General features: G+C 43.0%; 2 protein-coding genes across 2 annotated transcripts; one reads left to right on the top strand and one right to left on the bottom strand.

The window, feature by feature from the left end:
- Positions 1-468: 468 nt before the first annotated feature.
- On the bottom strand, positions 469-2676 carry LOC127755877 (uncharacterized). Its single transcript, XM_052281493.1, has one exon. It carries the CDS (start codon positions 2674-2676, stop codon positions 469-471), a length of 2208 nt encoding a protein of 735 aa, XP_052137453.1.
- Positions 2677-12100: 9424 nt separating this feature from the next.
- LOC127753907 (uncharacterized) lies at positions 12101-14227 on the top strand. Its single transcript, XM_052279356.1, has one exon. It carries the CDS (start codon positions 12113-12115, stop codon positions 14225-14227), a length of 2115 nt encoding a protein of 704 aa, XP_052135316.1. The 5' UTR covers positions 12101-12112.
- Positions 14228-22028: the final 7801 nt, after the last annotated feature.

Genomic DNA, 22028 nt, shown 5'->3' with positions numbered 1-22028 from the left:
AGGAGAGGCTGTGGGGGAGAAGATGAGAGATGGCTCACGCTCCTGGGAATCTCACAATTTAATATCACGATTTTTTTTCATGTGGTGCTTTTAAGTAGCCGTCAGGTAGAGTAAATTGATTCTTTGCTGCTTGTAAGAACATAATCCTATCTTAAGTGACCCTCCCATACATTTTTACATGTGTGTTCATTAGACCCTCTAGTAAAAATAAAAAGGTTGTGTCATGAAAAATGGTTTTTTAAGTAGTGTTACGATTTAATTCAAATATATTATGATATCTTTTCTTGTCATACTTACTCGTAATCGAAAAGCGTACATTCATCTCATACACTATGGGATATCGAGAAAGATAATAATATATTTAAAACTAACAAGGGTAGAAGACAGTTTTCATGCAAAACAGTACAATATAGAGAGGATGCTTAAAAAAATGGACACCTAGTAAAATCAATAAAGCAACCAGCTGGATCACACGTTGTGAGGTGGCCTAGGGGGTCGCTCCAAGATGCCACCGTGAGTAAGCAAAGCCCAGATTTGTGTGATGAATTCTCCTCCCCTAGGAAGAGTTTCTAGGTGAGCCCTAGCATCACTTGACGGTGCAATGTACAGCATCATCTCTGCCCAGAAATCGGACAGCACCTTCCATCTCAGCCTTGGGGATGTTATCTCATGGATCAATTGATTTCCTAGCTGAGCACCCGAGATAGTAAGCCGGAAGCGTCTGTTATTGTTAATGTCAGGAATGGCGCCAACCTCCTTTAGTATTTCACATCTTTGCTGTAGTGTCTTCACCTTCTCCAGTAATATTTGGGTCTCGATGATTAGGGAATCAAATGTGGACTCAGAGATAAAGCAATGATCTGGTAACAATTCTGGAGCAAAGGCTACTAGGTAGGCACAATACCTTGACAAACTACTAGCTACGTGCCGATTTGTAGCAGTCTCCGTTCGGTGTTGTTCTTCTTCGGAGGGTTGGTGCATGGGGTCATGGGCCTCGCAAAGGGTAGTGGCGATGTGCCAAGCTAATATGGTGTGTGTTGTAGTTTCATGGTTGGTGTATGACCATGAGAGCTTCTGGAGTACTCCATTAGCTTGTAAAGAGGTGACCCCATTTGTCAGTTCACCATTGCTACTCTTCAGGGTCTCCATGACAGCTCTCTTTACAGCCATTGACAGCTTGATGGGCGCATCTTTCTTGCGACCATTTTTGGTCTCGTCAACCAGGCCGAATGTGACTCGGTGCAAAATGTTTATTGGTTTGAAGTTGCAATTTTGTAGCAGTGTGTACTGACCAAGCTTATCTTCCCAGGTCCTGAAGAACTTTAGGCCTGTGATGCACCCAATGGACTTGGCAACCCACTTGCGGCTCTTCCATGAGTCTCTAACAACGTAGTTTGAGATGAGGGCCACCTTGCACCAGCTAGAGGCAAGGTACAAGTACACCTGTAAACCCTCCACTAACGCGATTCCAACAACGAGCACAAAAGTGATGAGAGCGTCGTAGTTCCTGTTGTGAGCAGGGAACACGAGCTTGAGCTCATCATTGGGCGTCTGGAAATGCCGGAACAGCTTGTAGGCAAGCCAACTGCAGAAAGGAATCATGGAAAAGGACAGCAATACGGACAGATGGTGACCGCTGTAGATAGCGAAGTACTTGGTGTAGAAGAAGTCATGCACGAAGGCTAACTCCTCCTCGATCACCCTCAAGGCTCGCTCGAAGCAATTGTCACCATGGAGCAACCCATGGAAGAGGAAGTCATGGGTCTTGCCGAGACTGGATTCGGCAAGCTCAAGGCCGGCAAACCTGCGTTTCAGCATATTGGACAGTGCCATGGAAAGGCACAAGTCCTTGAGCCGACCGATGTTGTCGCCGTCGCCACGGAGCAAGCTCCCTTGGCATCCCCAGACTTTGTCGACGGTGAGAAGCTTGTCCACATCATACTTGAGCTCGAAGTCAGGTGCCATAGCCACCATGCGCCACTTACCATCACCAATTACATACCGGTACCCTCGCATGGTGACGGGGTCAGGGTCCTCGTCGTCAGGGCATAGCTCATGCTCGCAGCTCATGTAGTCCACCATCCCTTTATCTGAGATGTCACGTCCAGTGGCGAGCCTCAATGATGCAACTCTCACGGAGCATTTGATCACGATGATGGCATACATGACCCACAGAAGATACTGGAAATTGGGGTGGCCACCAGAGCTGATCAGCAAAACCACCCAGGACGACATGATGAACTCCTGGAAGTAGAACCTCTTCCAGTTTTCATTGTCCTGTAAGCTATAAGCGGAGAGGGAGTCGACGCTCCCGAGAATGAGGAAGAGGCACAATGCCCACACGGAGAAGAGGCCGTTGTTGTAAGGGGAAGACTGCATCAACCCAAGGGTGTAGTTGACCAGTGGGTAGGAGGAGGCATACGCCACCCAGATGGTCACCTTGACGGCCGCGCCGCTCGACCGCCGGCGGTACGAGCCGAGCAAGAGGAGGACCAGCAGCCCGACGACGCCGAGCAGCATGAGAACCTCGGTGAGCATCAGTCGGGCCGCTGGACTGCTGCGGAACACACCGTACAGCGTCGTGCGGCTGTCGTCGGTGATCTGTACTGTGCTAGCGGCGGCTGCAGGCGACTTTGCTTGCACGATTGTTAGCCTAGCTATATCTTCCATCATCATGCTTCTCTTAATTAATTTGTGCGCTTTGCGTCGACTTGATCACAACCATCGTTCTCCGGTGCTTCAATTTATAGATGAGCTTTAGCTAGTTGAAGGGCTTTGCCGGCGGCTGATTGCTGATTGACCAGGTCCATAATCACACCACACCCGCACACATCATCCATAAACTTTGATCGATATTGATATTCTTTACAGTCCTTGGAAGAGGTAAACATACATATCTTGGTTGCAGTCCAGAAGAAATTATTAATTTTGCAGCTTTCACTTTACTATTTGGGAGCAGTCAGCTCCCCCGATATCTTATAGTGTAGCCTATTTGCACCCACTTAATCAATATGGCGTACCTGTACTTTTGGAAGATGATTAACTAGATACTTCCTCCGTCCAAATATAATTGCAACTTACTCCCTCCGTTTCATAAGACTTTTTAGCATTGCACAAAGTCTAACATTATAAAACGGATGAAGCAGTACATATGTGATATATCCTAGAATTACGAATCTGAACAACTGTATGTCCAGATTCGTAGTTATAGGACATGCCGCGCCTGTACTAGCATAGTAAGTTGCATTTATATTAGGACAGAGGAAATACTCTCTATACCCTCCTCGTTAATTGCACTCCCTCCATCCCATAATATTTGGGAGCAGTCATCTCTCTCGATATCTTCTAGTTTTGTACTCCCTCCATCCCATAATATAAGGCACGTGCGTAATTCAAGATTCAACTTTTAAAATATTTGACTAACACAGAGTATAATATGAAATAAATTTAATTTGTTAAAATTTATATCATTTGATTGAGATTTAAATTTATTCTCATATGGTTATAATTTTGTTACTGTAAACCTTATAGTTTATGAGATTATAAGCTAAAGATTAGTTTTGAAGACTGTGCTAACTTTGACCGTGCCTTATATATTGGAATAGAGGGAGTAGTTTATTTGCACCCACTTAATTAATATGTGTACGTGTACCTTTGAAAGATGATTAATTACTTGCTCTATACACCCACCTCATCAATTGTACTACTATAGGATGCATTTTGTTCATGTTTAAAATGTAGAATATGGTATAGGTTCCGAGGCAATACATGTTTATTTAGAGATTAACGTATAGCGTTGCAGTTACCATCGCCATGGATGGGCTTGGCGCTGTCGTCACCCCCCCCCCCCCCCCAAAACCGCTAGATCCGGCCAAGGGAAGGCCAGATTGGCCATGGGACGTTGGATCCTACTGTCCCAATCACCACAAGAATACTTTACCATCAAGTCTATCATTGCCACAACCTTGTTGTTGCCGCCATCATCACTACTAGGTGGCCTCGCAGCCGCCATCATCGCTGCCCGTCGTTTTTTGACATTTCTCTCATGGCGATAGAGGGAGAAGGGGGAACGGTGGTGCTAGGGTTGGGGAAGCTGGCCATGTCGTCTTGTTTGGATAACGTGGGGCTGGTATCTCATAGAGATTATGTTGGGTTCTATTGCTTAGTAAAAATGCAGGTATTACATGAACTAAATCTGGAGTCAATGGCATCCTACATGCAGTATACTCCAACTAGAGGTGTGATGAGAATCTGGAGTCAACGGTCATGGGGATATTTGCCAATTTCATATGGAGATTTAACAAATAGGATTTAATAAGATGCATTTCTCCTTTTTGTGATGGAGTGTTTAAACATATTCTCTCATCATCTTTTTAGTCGTTTTGATGGTTATACATGTTGAATAGTCACACATTCGTTGTGAAGGGCTAAGTGACCTAATATATCAGTGAGGGAGCACTCGCCCCATTGGCTAGCTTTTTGTGTGAGAAATGCTTTTTACGATTTTATAATTGATATTAGAGCTTGGCTAGTTTAACATATTGATCCGAGGGACACTAGAGTGTGAAGACCTGCATGACCCGAGAGTCTGTCGGTGTACGGAAAATGAGCGATGAATGGTTGAGGGACACCAACGTATGGGGGGGAATTGTCGAATAGCTCCACATTGATTATGTAAAGATAAGTGACCTAATATATATAAGTGTAAGAACTTCTCACCTCATTGAATAGTTTTTGGGATACGAAAGAATCTTTACGATCTTTATAAAAAAAAGTTGCCGTTTCTTTTGATTGCTCACAGTAGTATTTGACTTGCAGACTCAATGAGTTGTAGTCAATGGGGAAAGAAACAAACTTGTTCATATAACGGTACAGTCTCGATGATCAGTTGTATAAGGACAGAGTTGTCCCAACTTGAAGTGCCATCGCCAACTCGAATTCTTTTGCAACCATTTGTCAAACATCAATTTATAATTGGCATGTTGCCTTGTGACTGGGAAGTTGCAATTTTTAAATGTTCATGTCACTAGTAGTCATTTATTTTTCTGTCCAGATGTTTAGTATCTCAGCACCTTGAGACAAAACGTTGTCCAGTTCCATGGTAAGCTACTTGAGAAATCCGGCGTCAAAGTTGACAGCTTTCGAGTAGTATATCAGCAAAAGTATCCACTAGTACAAAGCAGAAAACAATCAAGAGCTAGTAGCTCATCATCGTCCGTAATTCCACCATGATCAACTTGGTTTTGGAATCTCCCTCGGACACTGAACTAGGGAAGGCCAAGGTGCCGACCTGCCAGAACAAATTATCGGCAGCTGATTATCGCTGGAATATAATGGCCTGTATTCGCCGGCATCTGCAAGAAGAAACTTGCGAGCAGTATCAATCGTTGCGGAAAACAGAAGGCTAAGGGGCTCGATGGCTCATGTCTTCCTATGGGATTCATAAATCTATTAATTAATTAACTTAATAAAGTAATAGAAAAAAAGTCTCCACTGTAGCTCTCAAGGTCTATAAATTCTCATATTAATTAAAATAAAATAAAAAAATATGAGAATTTGAAGTAGATAAGGACTCTTTCTTTTTCTTTTTAGAAAAAAATCACGTTATATACATGTAACATCCGATTGGACACTTGCATAGACGAATCTTTTGCAAGAAAAAGAATTACCTACAGTAGCCATGTAAAACACGATTTCACTGACGTAACGCTTTGACCTATTCTATCCCGCTGAGTCATCCTGTTATGCACTTCGAATTATTTTATCTAATAAACAACCCAATCGAACTATACGGTTGTTTGACAGGCTATCGAACTCCAAAGTTCGATACCCTCTATGCATGCACACACTTTTCTTTTTTTATCTGGTCATCTAACTTAATTAATATAAATTAATTAATGATTGTTTTTCGCTCTATTGTATTCAATTCTTTCTCTCGCTCAATCAATCTTATCCACTTTCAACACGTTATGAGCACTTTCGCTCTCGCGAAGTACATCGCGAAGTGAAAGAAGGAAACCCATCGCTTTTGATCTAAAGGAAAAGCGAACAGAAAAACAACAGAAGGTACGATGCCTACCTTTCGTTGGATCATGGATGCCGTTCTCGGCCTCCCTCGCCATCAGCGTGCACGCCGGCTTCGCCATCTTCTTCGCCGATCGATCTTCTTCCTTCTCCGAATCAGATGCAAAATTCCGTTAACAATTACGTAAGTTAATGAGGTTTATGATAAATTAAATTTAAATAGTAAATAGAATGATGATTCAAATGTAAAAGTAAGGTGATATGACTTTATTAAAGAAGAAAAGTATTGAGATAGTTTGGACCATAGATTAATCATCTAAAGGGTAAAGATAATTGAGGTAATATGGACTAATGAGAGAAGAAAATGAGAGAGATAATTTGGACCATAGATTAATCATTTAAGCACTAAAAACAATTGATGTGATATGGCTTAATGAAACAAGAGAAAAAAAATATTAACTACGTGAGGATGAACTATGTAGGTACTGCCAGTGTTATGGATAAGGCAAACCCAATAGCCTTAGGTTGAGCTTAGCGGGGCCCACCATATACCAAGTTTTATATAGAATCATGCCTCATATATGGAAAATATTCCTTATACGGAAGGAGAAGCAGAGTTCTACATGGAAACTACAAGGACTACTCGGATCGTATCCATTTTTGTCTTCCTATTTCTATTTGGACAAGGGACATCTGTGGTATAAATATAAGCCCCCTAAGAGGAGAGGGGGGAGATCAAGCCAAGCCTAACCATAATAAACACGCTCAGTGAGAATAGATACCAATACACATCAGCAGACATAGACATCGGAGACAAGCCTAGACAGACTCAAACGCCATCCCTTATGTCATCGAGTTCGTATTCGAGCAGGAAGACTATTCCGTCGTCGACTACGTGTGGTGTTCCATGCCGTCAAGTCAATGATGACTAGATATGTTATCCCAAATATTGTACTTGTTTGATTCTGATGAAGAAGAGCAATACTGGCTTCGACCAATATGAGTAGGTCTATTACCTGTCGGTTAAGGGGCCCAAACCTATATAAACATCCTTGTCTCTGTATCTTTACCCCCAATCTCGCGTATATCCTAGCACCAATGATCTCCATATTCTGCAAATAACCTAGTTGTGATCTACTCCGTCAACAGGTACATAGCATATTATAAAAAAATAATGAAAATCTACATTGAAATATTATGTGAATTATGTGAAATGATGATCACATGTTAAATATAAGTTTATAGATAATATAGCATGTTTGCATGATGTTTAAATTTAATGGTTGTTAGTGGATGATAATGATATAGCATCTTGTTAGTGTATGATGATGTAGTATCTTTGCATGTTAAGCTTTAAAGTTAGTGAGTTATAACTTTATAGTAAGAGAGGATACAACCTCACTTTGAAAAATATATTGGCATATTATATAAGTGTAGCGCCCGTTCCGTCGTGGCGCCTAGCAGGAAAATTAAATTCTAAAAACCCTAATTGCGAAAATTGTTTCTTCGCTTGCAGTCAGTCTCCGTGCCATTCCGGATCTCAAATCCCCGATCTATCGTCAAATTCAAATCCCGAATCTCGATCCGTCCCAAATCAAATCCCTCCGCAAAAGTCTGTTTTGCCTCCCTCAGGTTCGATGGGCCGAATTCCTCTCGGCCCATTTCTCTTCATCTCTCTCTCTCTCTCTCCCTCTCTCCCCGCTCTGCCCGTGAGCCGCGCCGAGCGCCTCCCCCTCGCTCTCCCTCTCCCCGCCTCCATCCCCGTGAGCTCCCCGCCCGCGAAATCGCCACGCCGCCCGTTGCTTCTTGCGTGCGCGCGCGCCGTGGTGGCCGACCGGCCAGACGCCGCCGCTGTCAGCGCCTGCCACGCCTGAGCCCGCGCCTGCTGCCCGTGTCGCCGCTCCGTTCCAAACCGCCCCCGCCGTCATCGCCGTCGTCATCGACTCGGCCCCGCCTCTCCCCGCGCGTGCTTCCAAGGAAAGGAGGAAGGGCTCCTCCTCATCGCCCTCTCTCCCTCCTTCTTTTCCCAAAGAGGCAAGGGGCAAGCCCCCTTTCTCCATTCCTTTTTCCTTTTCTCTTCCCCGCCGGCGTCATCCGCCTCTGTCGCCGTTTTGGCCGCGAGCGCCGAGCGCCAGCTCGCGCCTTGACCGCCCAAGGTCGGTTTCCAAACCGACATTGCCGCCCTATAAACCCAGGCGCCCTCCCTTCCCTTTTTCCGTTTTTCGCCCGCGCCAATCTTCTCCGTTTTTCACCCGCGCCATTGCCGTCCCTCTGTCTCTCTCGCCGACCGCCGCCGTCGCGTGTGCCGGAGGAGCCAGTGCGCGCTAGGACATGGAAGGGGACTCCGAGCGCTCGTCTTCTTCCTCTTCCCCAGCCCGAGGCCGGAGAGATCACTCCCGTGCCGTCGGCCCCTCGTCACTGCGCCCCATCACCCCGCACGGTAGTGCCTCCCTCCGTTCTCCCTCCTCGTTCCATCTCCTCCCCTTAGACTCGGGTAGTAGCACGAGTAGCCTCCCCGTAGCTAGCTGGCGCCACCCCGACCGTTGCCGCCGCTCGCTGTGTGCTCGCTGCCGTCGCCGCCCGTGCTCCGTAGCGCCGCTCGTCGCCGGCCTCGCTCGGCGTAGCTCCGCCCAATCCGACGCTAGCAACGGATTCCCGGAGTCGCGTAGATGCTCTAGCTCGCCCGAATCGGTCTCTCGTCGCGCCGTCGCCGTTTCCCCCTTCTCTTGCCGCCGGTTGCCGCCGCCGCAATCCACCGCCGTCGAGCAACCCCCGGCGAATCCGAGCCATTGGCTCGTCTCCCCTCGTCCCGTGCAACCTCCCGGTGTGCTCGCTTTCGCCTGTATCACCGTGGTTCGCTCCTCCGCTTGCTGCCGCCGTCCGCCGTCCATTCCGGCCGACGTCGTCATCTACCTCCCACCGGCCCGCATGGCAGCCACGTAGGCGCCACATCGGCGCCACCTCGGCCGCGACCGGGTCAAGCTGATCCCGGTCCGCCGCTTCCCTCCGCCCCGCTCGTGCGCGCGGTCCACCGCGAGCTGTGAGGCTGCGCGTGGGCCCGCTGCATCCGCACCCCCGCGAGCCGGCGCATGCACCGCGCCCCGCTCCACACCCTAGCGCCGCGCCGCGTACTCCCTCCGCACGGTAAGCCGAGCCGCTGACAAGCGGGTCCCACCCGGGACCACGCAAGGTGGACCCGGCCCACCGGCTCTCTCTCTCTCTCCTCCCTGCCCGCGCGCGCCTTGGGCCGCCTTCTTGGGCCGGCCGGCCCATTAAGCTCGGCCAAGCCGCCCCTTTCTCTCGGGCCGCGCCCTAGCCGCCCGAGGGAAGTCTATTTCCACTCCCTCTTTCTTTTCTTTTCTTCTCTCAAAAAGGATTTAAATAAATCCTTTTCCTTTAGACCAAAAATCCAATAAACTTAGAAATTCAATATCTTCCCAACCGTAAGTCCGTTTGACTCCGTTCAACTTCCAAAACTCCTCAAATCTCGAGATCTATCTAATGGTACGCCTAGAGGTCAATAATAGGGCTTTATTTTCGCCGTTTGTTGAGTTGTCCCGTTTCGCGTGTAGTTTCGGAGCCCGAAGACCCGCAGTGCGAGGATTTCGAAGATCAAGTTCAAGATCTCGAGCAAGGCAAGTCACCTTTGATCATCTTGCACCTATAATTTAAATCTAAGTATTTCTTTTCCGCAAATATTGCATGAATAGGATTTACACAAGTAATTCGGCCGCGGCTTGCGAGACGGCCTGCCGGCCCCCAATCCTAATTGCTGCAATTACCCTCCTTGAATTATTGAACACTTAAACCTCCTTGTTAACCGTTGTGCTTCGATGCACGGGCCTTCGGGTACGCGCATCGGAACACCCCCCCTCAAAATATAAAATATCCAACCATGGGTAAAACTTGGGTTTTACAAAAGACATGGAAAACCCGACACCTGGGTCGGTGCTTGTGAACTAAATGAATTTCCAAAAAATCGCGGACCGGGGAACGTACCGGGTGTACGGTTTCCCGCTCTTGCACTTAAGGACCGTTTCCTTGGAATTTTATCCGAACATAAGACAAGTGCGACCACATGGGTGGAATGGGACACCCCTGGCTGAGTAACTAGCTAATCGGGGGAGCCATGATGCCAAGAGACATGTGGATTCAACGGGGTGGTGTTGGTGAGAACACCCGGGTTTCCTGGCACAATATGGTCTGGGACCTAATCTGGTGTTGGTCTGAGACCCCTCTCGTTGGCATATGGTGAACCTGTGTCGGCTTTCGAAATTCCTTGTCATGAAAGCCTTAAGGTCTCTAGTCGTGGCAGTTCTGCACGGGCTGGATGATCCGGGTTAGTAATGTCGTGTGGGTAAAGTGTACCCCCTCTGCAGAGGTTATTAAACTGTTCGAACAGTCGTGCCCACGGTCATGGGCGAATGTGAGGTGATTCCTAGCGTAGTTTTGTTTGACTACTGCTTTGTGAAATTTGCTGAGGTGGTTTGGGTTCGATGTTTGGAAAATCTGCGGCTGATGGGATCAGCCAGGCCCGGGTGGCCGTTTGAAAGCTGTTGGCCGGATGCCAACCTTAATCAATTCAAAAAAAAACTAATACCTTGCACATACTCCGACCGGACGAGACGCACTGTCTCATCCGTGTCGTTTGAGAAGCACTCACTTAGTTGTTTCAGAAAAGAGTTTAAATAAAATCAATTACAAAAACAACAGCCTTTCCTTGAAGCCTGCATTAAACACTTAATCCCCATGACTTGCTGAGTACTCCCGTACTCACCCTTGCTCTATATAAATAATCCCCCCCAGTTGCTGAAGAAGATGAAGCGGATCCCGCTGACGAGGAGTTCTTCCAGGAGCAAGTCGGCTACGATGAGTTTTAGGGTTTCGGCCTAGTTCCCAAGTCGCGCCTATGATGTTTGGTCCAAGTCTTGGCTTCCGCTTCCCTTTTGTAATGCAGTTGTGAGCTCGGGATCTGTCCGCAGCCCAACATGACTGTACTCCTACTCTATAATAAAGAGACCTCTGTTGCTGTGATATTCTGTCTTCCTGTGATACCAGCACTGTTTCCTGGGACTGGTATCGATTAACAGGTTAATTTGGAGCGTCACGGGCTCGTTCCGCTCGCGGCTAGTTCGGGGCATGACAATATGTGTCTGCATAGTCTCCAATATTATACTTTGTCTAAGTTTTAAACAAACTTTATAATTTGATCATTATTTTTTATAATATATTATCAATAGTGTGAAATATCATATGAATTGTCTAATTAGATTTTGTCTCTATTGAATTTGTGTTGTATCCGCTTTACGCGATGTGTTAGTTAGGTGTGTGGGAATGGAGGCCATCGCTCGGTCGGACTTACAAATGAAAAATAATTGATGTGACGAACGGAAAGTTGCAAATTTTTTAATTAACTAGTTAAGAAGTAGGATTCAACGGTACGTACCGTGTTCAGAAAATGGAAGCGTGTCCATAAAAATCTAATAGAGCTAGTGATTAAAAAGAACGAGGCGAAACTTATACCCTAGCACTATACTGTACGTTTTGCCCCTTAATTAATAGAACTGAGGTACAAACGAGGGTCAGTGTGCAAGGTCGGAAATGATCCTCGCGTGACTTCGTCAAGTCTTCAGTTCCTAATTATAACATCGGGCAAAAGTTAAGAGATCGATTAGGACAGTGTGACATCACGGCCCAATTTGAATTAGAAATGTGTGGTACATGCATGTAAGCTGTGTACGTATGTTTCGTACCACATTGCTAGTTTAGTAAAAGTGGAACCAACTTATAAGAGCTTGTCCCTTCAACTATATCACTCCTGTATTAACCCTTTTGTACGAAACGAGAATGAAAATAAAAATGAAATTGTAAGTGGAGTTGTTATGTGTAAGTGGGTCCGACCGTCAGATGGTCTGGACAAGGCAGGAGGGATGGTTGGATAAAGTGTATAATTATCGATGACCTAGCTAGCTACCTAGCAGCAGCTGGTAGGGCTATCATCCTTCGTGCAACTGCTGCCTATATATTAACCAGTACACCAACACCTAGGCCTAGATAGCATATTTACGTATATATGGCACTCGTCGATATGGTTCACGGGCTCAACAGCCCAAAGTTGCGATTGATCCGCATCGAGGTTCTCGTGTTCCTGGGCGTCGTCGGGCTGTTTGTGCTCCTCATCCTCGGCTCCTACCGCCGGCGGTCCAGCTGCGAAGCTGTCAAAATGACCATCTGGGTGGCGTACGCTGCTTCCATCCCCATGGTGAGCTACACCCTGGGGCTGATGCAGTCGTCCCCTTACAAGAACAGCCTCTTCTCCGTCTGGGCCATCATCCTCTTCATCTTCCTCGGCAGCGCCGATTCTTTCTCTGCTTATAGCCTACTAGACAACGACGACTGGAAGAGGTTCTACTTGAAGCAGCTCATCGAGTCTTTCTGGGTGGGTTGGCTGGTGGTTTCCTCTGGTGGCTCGGATTTCCAGTACATTCTATGGGTCATATACTCCATAGTCATATTAAAATCCGGCACACGGGTCGCGTCGTTCAAGCTAGCCAGTAGAAGCTCCATGCTCTCCAAGAGTACCAAATGGGTGGCCGACTACATGAGCTACGAGCACTTGCGCCCTGCCGGCGACGGGGTCCAACGACGAGACGCCGTCGACATGCAAGGGTACCACTATGTGGTTGCAGGAGAGGACGAGCAGAATCCTAGGGTGGAGCCTCCCGAGTACCATCTTAGGTACAACGAAGATGACCGGGCAAAGCTCGTTACCGTTCAAGATATCTGGAACTGCAATGGGAGTCTGCTCTCCGGTGGCAATGGCGGCAGGCTCAAGGACGTGTGCCTCTCCATGGCCTTGTCCAAGATGCTGAACCGCAGATTTGCCGGCTTTCAGGTGCTCGCCGAATCAAATCTCGACAAGACCCACGACTTCCTCTTCGGTGGCCTGCTCCACGGGGATGACAGTTTCATCTACTCCGAGCGAGCTTTTAGGGTCATCGAGGTAGAATTAGCCTTCGTGCACGACTACTTCTACACCAAGTACTTCCTTATCTATAGCAGTCACCATCTGTTCGTCACGTTGTCTTTTGCCATGGTCCCGAGCTGCGGTTGGCTTGCCTACAAGCTGTTCCAGCATTTCCTCCGGGTACCCGAAGAAGATGAGCTCAAATTCCTCATCAATGCTAACCACAGGAACTACGACGCTCTCTTCACCTCCGTGACAGCGATCGCAATCGCTCTGCTTGAGGGTTTACAGGTGTACATATACCTGGCCTCGGCTTGGAGCAAAGTAGCCATGATATCGAAATATGTTACCACAGATTCATGGAACAGCAGCGTATTGGTCACCAAGTCGATCGGATGCATCACGAGCCTCAAGTACTTCCGGAGCTGGGAAGATAAACTCGGTCAGTACACACTGCTCAAAAGTTTTGACTACAAACCGATGAACATACTGTACCATGCTACCTTCTCCTTGGTCAATAAGACCAAGAAGGGCCGCAAGGAAGATAAGCGTGTTAGATTATCCATGGATGTAAAGAAAACTGTTATAGAAACCCTGAAGAAGAATAGAGGGCGCCGTGGCCAACTGGGAAACGGTGTCATATCTTTGCAAGCTAACGGGGTATACGACCAACTCTCATGGTCATGCACCACACTCCCAACTACAACACACATCATAATGGCTTGGCACATCGCCACTACTCTTTGCGAGGTGGAAGACGAAGATCAACATGGAATGGGCAGTACTACTACTACTAATCAGCACGTAGCCTGTAGCTTGTCAAGGTACTGTGCCTACCTAGTAGCCTTTGCTCCGGAATTGTTACCGGATCATAGCTTCGTCTCCGAATCCATATTTGACGCCCTGGTCGAGGAAGCCCGCGAATTGCTGAAGGGTAAGAAAACAATGCAGCAGCGGAAGGAAGCGCTAATAAGCCAGGACCATGGCGACAACCGTCTCCTCGTTGTGGGCGGTCGGCTCGCAAACAATCTCATCGAGATCGAACACCCGGGGGACAGATGGAAGGTGCTGTGTGATTTCTGGGCAGAGATGATGCTGTACATTGCACCTTCGAATGATGCCAAAGCGCACCTGGAAACCCTGCCAAGGGGAGGAGAGTTCATCACACATCTCTGGGCTTTGCTTACACATGGTGGCATCTTGGAGCGACCCACTGGTCCAGCTCAAAACGTATGAGCACCAATAGCCTTTACTACGTACATCCGGTGCCAAGCTTTATGCTCTATAGTTCTCTATTGTGTTAAAGTGCAGTGTATCTTCTATGTATGTGTTAAAGTGCTTGTAACTTTTACTCCCTCCGTTTCAAAATATTTGACACCGTTGACTTTTTAGCACATGTTTGACTCTTCGTCTTATTAAAAAAAATTGTTAAATATGTAAAACTATATTTGTACATGAAAGTATATTTAACAATGAATCAAATAATATGAAAAGAATAAATAATTACTTAAATTTTTTGAATAAGACGAATGGTCAAACACATACTAAAAAGTCAACGGTGTCAAATATTTTGAAACGGAGGGAGTAATACAGCTAACTTTTAGACATACGTTTGACCAATCATGTTATTCAGAAATTTAGTATAAATACAATATATTTTATTATGACTTATTTTATCTTTAAAGGTTCTTTAAGCACAACTTCTACTTTTTTATATTTGTATTATAAATTTTAATTAGGATGAATGGTTAAAATTACATAGACTCAACTAGTGCGTATATTTAAAAACGGGGCAATACTGTGTGTGTAGAGTGCGGTAACTCCCATGCATCTTAGTCTATCTATTATAAAGTCTATCAAACTTTCTCAAAACAATCTCAAGCCAACACTTGGCGCTCTAATAAACTAAAGAAAAACATATATAGAAACTCTGAGAAAAAACAAAACATATACCCCTCGATTTTCACTTAAATCTATGGGTCTAGTATTATAAACTATATTAGATTAGATTTCTCAAAACAAACCGAACCAAACTCCTTCCTTACATTGTCTCATCTTTCCTTCTGTTAAGTAGGAACGAATGTACAAATATTGACCTACCTTTTTTTTCACGTAATTTTTAATAAAATTATTTGTTCATCGATTTTCACTTAAATATGTATTAGACCATTAGATCTATCTTTTCTAAAAATAAAAAGCCTAGAAATTCTAAAAATTTTGACAAAAAAAATACATATCCCTGGATTTTTCAGTAAATCAATAGATGACCATTGGATTAGAATTTAAAAAATCCTAGTAATCACTCCTCATGGTCATCCCGGCTAATCACACCCTCCTATCTCTAACACGTAAGTACGTAATTCGCATATGTACGTATTGCATGTCAAAAAAAGGTATAACCGGCAAATCCTCTAATTGGATTAGATTAAAAAGGCCTAATCATATCCTACCTAATCTCTAATTTTTTACGTACTGTTACGTGTCTCTATCTCTATCTCCATCTCTATTTCTGTCTCTACTGTTATAAAAATTAAAAATATTTTTGCCGGTACTTTAATAAGTCATTTGTGTATGAGTCGGTTTTTAAGTTCGATCGCTTTTGGAAATACATATCCGTATTTGAGTCGGTTTTTAAGTTCGTTCGCTTTTGATAATATAGAAAGTCATATAAGAATTCTTTTTAAAAAGATTGCATGCTAAGACGATCGGACTTCTAATTGCAGCTTATGATTTTCTAAAAAAATATATATCCAAGTGAATTTCATCTTAGCTAGACCATACAACAGCAATACAAATAAAATAATCTTCACCTGTTGCAATACACGGACATTTTTTCTAGTAAAAAAAAGTACATGTGTTGGATCGCCACCAAACCCCCTACCAGCGCCTACCGCATGCTCTTAGCCTGTTTTACTTCCAATTATGAAATCTTAGGTGATCTCATCCAAGACATAGGCCTTGTTTGGATCCGGAGGGCTATTAAATAGCCCCCCGGAATCTTTTATTTAGAAGTATTAAACGTAAATTATTGACAAAACCCATTCCATAACCCCTAGGCTATTTTGCGAGACGAATCTAATGATGTATATTAATCCATAATTTGCTACAGTGATGCTACAGTAGTCAGTCGCTAATTATGGATTAATATACATCATTAGATTCGTCTCGCAAAATAGCATAGGGGTTATGAAATGGGTTTTGTCGGTAATCTACGTTTAATACTTCTAAATAGCAAGATTTTGATGGGCTATTTAATAGCTCGGAGGATCCAAACAAGGCCAAGGCCATAGATGGGATTGGCACCCGGTGAAATAGGCATATTGCGGCCGGTTGCCAAAGCCTCTCGCTCCTACAACCAACAGAGAAGGGTGAAAAATGCCTCATGACGTCATACTGCAACAACCACAAAAAGCACTGCAGGAAATTAACATTGAATCCCAACTAATGAAACTTAAAAAGAATTCATAAGGAACATATTATATGTATTCAAATACTTAAATTTATTGGAAAATTTAATTGTAGGAAATATCACAAAATGCTTACTATAAAACATCTAGAACATCACATGCAACAACTGCAAACGTCCTAGTGAAACATCAGGAAGTACGTATCGAAATATATAAAGAATATGATGTGCAACATAAAAAACAGAACCTTTGCTAAAAATATAAAAAAATATTTTTATCAGAAAATAGTCATGCGAGATATTGTTATAAAAATTTACTTGGGATAAATACAATGGTTGAATTAGATCTTAGATTGGATGAATAGTTTAAAATAACAATTATTTTGAATGTTATTGCATGCGACTAAAAAGACACATATGCTTCTTCCGTTCTAAAAAGAAACCAACCTAGTATTAGATGGGATATTTTCTAGTGCAACGAATCTGGACAGAAACAAGTTCAGAATTGTAGTAGAAAATATTAAATCTAATAATAGATTTGTTCTTTATGGGACGAAGGGAGTATACGGTTTGCATGCATGTCAGAGACACAAAGATAAAAAAAAAGTAGTGCTCAGCCATCCCAGGGAATGGAATGCGTACAAGTGGACAGTTGACATGGAGTGAAGTGCAGGTTTACTAGCTAGAAATGGGCGCCCGGTTTTTTAGAAAAAAAAAGAATAGGGTGCATGATCCGTAGTCTCGTCGTGATCTTACTAATTTTCTATTACTACTTTATTGTTTTTTAATTTTTATAACTTTTTAGACTACTTGAGTAAATCCCTCTAGGGAGACCGGAGACATGAATCCATCACCGTTGATTGACTTGATCTAAAGTCTTCTGTCCAGAGTCTTTGCAGGGCCCACGTGCTTAGTAGGCAAAATTGTCAATTTGGAACAATGACATCTCCAGCATTTTGGCTTAGCTGTGGGCGGCTGGTTTTCTTAGCGCATCCGGTGTTTCAATGATTAATTGGTTATGTTCAGAGAAAACACCCATGCGTGTTTCATTGTTTGGTAGTGTGAAATATATACCAGTATGTTACTATACATTGGAAATATAGTTATGATTCGATATATTTTAATAAAAAAACATAATAAACAAAACATGTATATAATAGGATGATTCAGTTGTATGTAAACATGAACATGCTAATAACAGTAATAGCATCATCTAGCAACATGTTTAATACTAAGGTGAATAGAGTGATATACCCAGAGAGCGTACGTTCTGGTACTGGATGAGGCATGGTTGGTGTTGTTGCCTCCATTGCCGTTGTCGTTGTCATTCTCGCCTCCACCTCCGTTGCTGCCATTCAGGTTACGGGTGACATGTTGATGTAGTGGAAGAAGATGCAGTGCCGAGGGCAGCCGTGTGAAGAACGCGCTCCTCAAAAACTTGATCGCTCGCCTAACCTGTGTACGTACTCAAGTGAATGGAGTTCTGGAAGCCTGCTCGTCCCAAATACTTGTGCGCGCAAGTGCTTAGAACCGAGAGAGGTTTATATCTTTCCCAGTGGGGAAGATAACCTTGTCCTGAACACTCGTGTGCTCAAAGTGCTTAGAATCAAGAGAGGTTTTTGTTCATGCTAGTAGGGGAGATAACGTTGCGTGCGCATTGAGGTCTCGTCCAATACTTGAAGTAATGTCACCCGTCGGAGATAACGTTGTGTGCGTATTAAGTTATCGTCCAATACTTCAAGTAATGTCACCCGTCGGTTATGCCTTTGTTCATCAAAACAAAAGGTAGCATTAGGGAGGCAGGCAAGTCCCCATACGCCCTCTGGTCACGCCTCACCCTCGCTCATGGACTAGCACAGCGCGTGCGTAGAAGTCTCACCACCACCTCAACCGCTCAACAAGTGCTCTCATATAGCAGCATATTTAAGTTGAGGTTCTTTCTCGTTGGTTTTCAAGATGGTATTAATCTTGTTAACATTAATTGTAGGTCTATAAAATTTATTAGAATTAAATTGGGTCTAGCTCATTTGATTCTAACATATTACGTGCCTGTTTACTCAAGGCTGACAGGCCAAAAAAAATGACAACCAAAATATATTTAGGGGGTTAAACATTATATCAATATTATTGTTGATTTAAAAGTAAATGCTCCAAGAAGTGTGTAAAATTACGCACATGTATATGTGCATATAGGTTTTCCATTGCAATGAAAAAAATATAAACGACCCTTGAAGTTGTTTATAGTATATTGGATAACATTGGCCTAACTTTTAAATTTCCAGTAATCTAATAATTTATGAAATGCTTAGTCCAAAAGAAAAGAAATGTTTTACTACACGTTATATGTTCTTAAATATTTGATAGTAAAACTGTTAGATTTAATATGAAGATTTATGATGATTCCACTCTCAATAAAATGATTACTAACATTAGATGTGTTTTAATTATACCGCATCCTGGGTAAGATATTGTATATGTGTGTGTGTTTTTTAAAAGTCTGAGCAAATACTTATGTGAGCATGCACGTACGTACATACGTACTCCCTCCACTCTCCTACTCACCTCTAGGATACTATTCTCCTCTCATACTTTCTAGCTAACACATAATATATAAAAGAATAGCTAAACGATCATGACTCTCAAGTTAAATATGCTTTTCTCAATTATTTGATTTGTTGTGTTATTTATAATTAAATACATAATCCAAGATCCATATTACCCATATTTTGCTATATAGAAGTTAGATATTGCGGTCGTTCTGACTACAAATATAAATATTTGAGCATAATAGCACTTCGAAAGCGATGAAATATGTGAGTCTAAAATCCATGTTCAATCACCACCAAGGAGCTTGGAACCATGATGCATACCTTGGGCTTGAAACCAACGGAGAGATGGACACCGACGACAGTGACATCAATGACTTCCACGAGTTCCTAGGTCTAATAGCGTGCTAGATGATTAGGTGAAGGGCAAGGACTGAGAGGAGAGATAGAGGGAGACGTTCCATGTCTTTGACAAAGACTAGAAAATGGTTCCATCTCTACCGCCGAGCCCTGCCACATCATGTCGAATACGTCAAGAGAGGCTCACTAACGAGAAGGCCGACGAGATGATCCGCGAGGCCGATGGTAACAACTGGATCACTACAAGGAGTTTGTAATTAAATTCAGAAAAAAATTAAAACAAGCAATTTGATTAAAAACGCATTAAAAATAAAATAAAAATTAAAACTAAAAAAGATAACAAGATTCTATGCAGAATATAAAATATCAAGAGTCTATATAAAAATATAAGTTATAAATATCTTAAATTTGGAATAATAAAATAAGTATTAAAATTAGAAGAGTCCAAATACAACACGTTACGAGATTAAGTACAATTTCAAATTCCTAAAAATACAATTTAGAATAAAACAATAATTTGATTTGAATATAAATTCGAAATTAGAATCACTCAATCACTAAATTCAAAATACAATAAATATTTTTTAAAGAACTTTTCTATCTTTATTGGTTCACAAGCATAACGAATATGCATATATGTGAAGCAATTAAAGATTAAAGATATGATTAGTAGGGTGGTAAAAAAAATACATTTCTTACCAATAAAACCAATAAAAGTTTGTCGAGATTTCTTCAAGGAAAAAAGATATAATGAACACTCAATTAAAAAAATCGAAAATACCTTACCTTAAATAATTTGTTTTGCTAGAACTATTTTCAAAACAAACTAATACGCATGCCCACCGTGAATGCACGGGCTATCTTCTTAGTGTGCATAAATATTAGACACACATGGACATGCTTTCAAAAATTATGGTGATGACGCCAAACATGAACCATCTATGTGAGCATGGGTTAGAAACGAACATACGGCAATTCAGGGAATATGTACGCGTGTGTTATGGAATACTTACGCACCCACAACTCCACACGCTTCAGTTATGATCGATTTTACGGTCCTCTATCGAAGATCTAATACCAACGATAAAATTGTACCAAGGGCCCGCGTGAAGACATTGAAAAATATATCATACTGCAGGGACTCAGAACAAGTTTGGACTCGCGCTTTTAAATTTTTATCCATGCATCTCGTTTGTGCCGATGACTGAGTACCTACGTACTCAAGTAGTCAAGTCTTTGTCGTCTATATTTGAGATTTTCTTTATCATCAACAGCGATGCGTCAAGGATATTCAAGTCTTTGTATATATTTTTGTGTATAGTCTTCTATATATCATCAACAGCAACAGAAAACGATGCGTCAAGGATAACGATCATAAAATATATTGGTCAACGGCACGATCAACAGGACGTGCCGTTGACCATTGACTCCACAAGTCTTTTGTCCGGAGTCTCCGCATGGCTCCGCGAGGCGACGGCCCGACGCCCTCATGAATGAATGCATGAAGAAAAATATCTATCGACCATTTGAACACATCCGGTGTGCTTCCAATAATTTCATGTAATTAAATATGTTAGGGAGAAAACACGCATGTGTTCTTGGTAATGTGAAATTATTGTATGTTTCGTACGCGTGTTTACTGCACATATTTTTAAGTCACATGTAAAGAGAAAATATACTCTCTCCGTATTTTAATAAATGACTCCGTTGACTTTTTCACCAACATTTAACCATTCGTTTTATTCAAATTTTTTGTGCAAACATGAAAATATATATGTCATGCTTAAAGAACATTTGATGATGAATCGAATCACAATAAAATAAATGATAATTACATAAATTTTTTAAATAAGACGAATGGTTAAATGTTGGACAAAAAGTCAACGGCGTCATATATTAAAATATGGATGTAGTAATTATCAATCTGACGGGAGACGCTCCTGTACTTAAGGAAGCACTTAGACAAACACTTGAACAAAATGTTTTGTGCTACCAAAACTGTGCAGCTTTTCTTAGTTTTTCTTCTCTTATTTAACAGCAAGCAAGAACAGGAAATCTGTGGAAATGCAACATGATCCTCCGCAACGCGGGCCATTCATCCCACGCATGAGGAACACCACAAACACAAAGGGCGCTGCACCGACAAGCCCGGCCATGCGCTTGACCAACACAAGGAATAATAAGAGAAACATGAAACAGGTAAATGAAAGAATAAACACAGAATGTACGGGATTATACTGAAATTAGCAACAAATGATCCAAAGATCACAAATTCACAATCTGGCCATGCCAATTTTATTTTGGCTTACTGATCAAAGCCACCATGCTTAACGTCCTCTTCTCTGGCTGTGTTCCAAATGCCGTGCATTGGCGTCCATGTACACGCCATGATCCGCCCCCAGCATTTAGTATATTTGACAGGCTTAATTACTTCCTGATCAACAAAACAGAATCAACATGAGTAACAGTATAATCACCGTAGAGCATAACTTTTCAAATAAAAAAAAAAGAAATGGAAATGGAGGAGCACACACATGGACTTTACATTGAACATGTATGGATGCTTATAAATGCTTGTTTTGAATGTGCTTGATCTTTTGCCAGTTTTCATGACCAATTGTTTGGCACGAACTCGTGAGCACGTCGCTGCAGCGATAAAGTCGAAACGTCTTAAGAGACAGGGGCAGCGCTGGAAGCAGCAAGATTTGAGGGCAAAGAAACAGCT

Source organism: Oryza glaberrima, chromosome 11 (genome assembly GCF_000147395.1).
Source record: "Oryza glaberrima chromosome 11, OglaRS2, whole genome shotgun sequence".
Taxonomy (NCBI): domain Eukaryota; kingdom Viridiplantae; phylum Streptophyta; class Magnoliopsida; order Poales; family Poaceae; genus Oryza; species Oryza glaberrima.
Note: the sequence above shows the minus strand (reverse complement) of the source record. Positions and strands in the feature narration are given on the sequence as shown.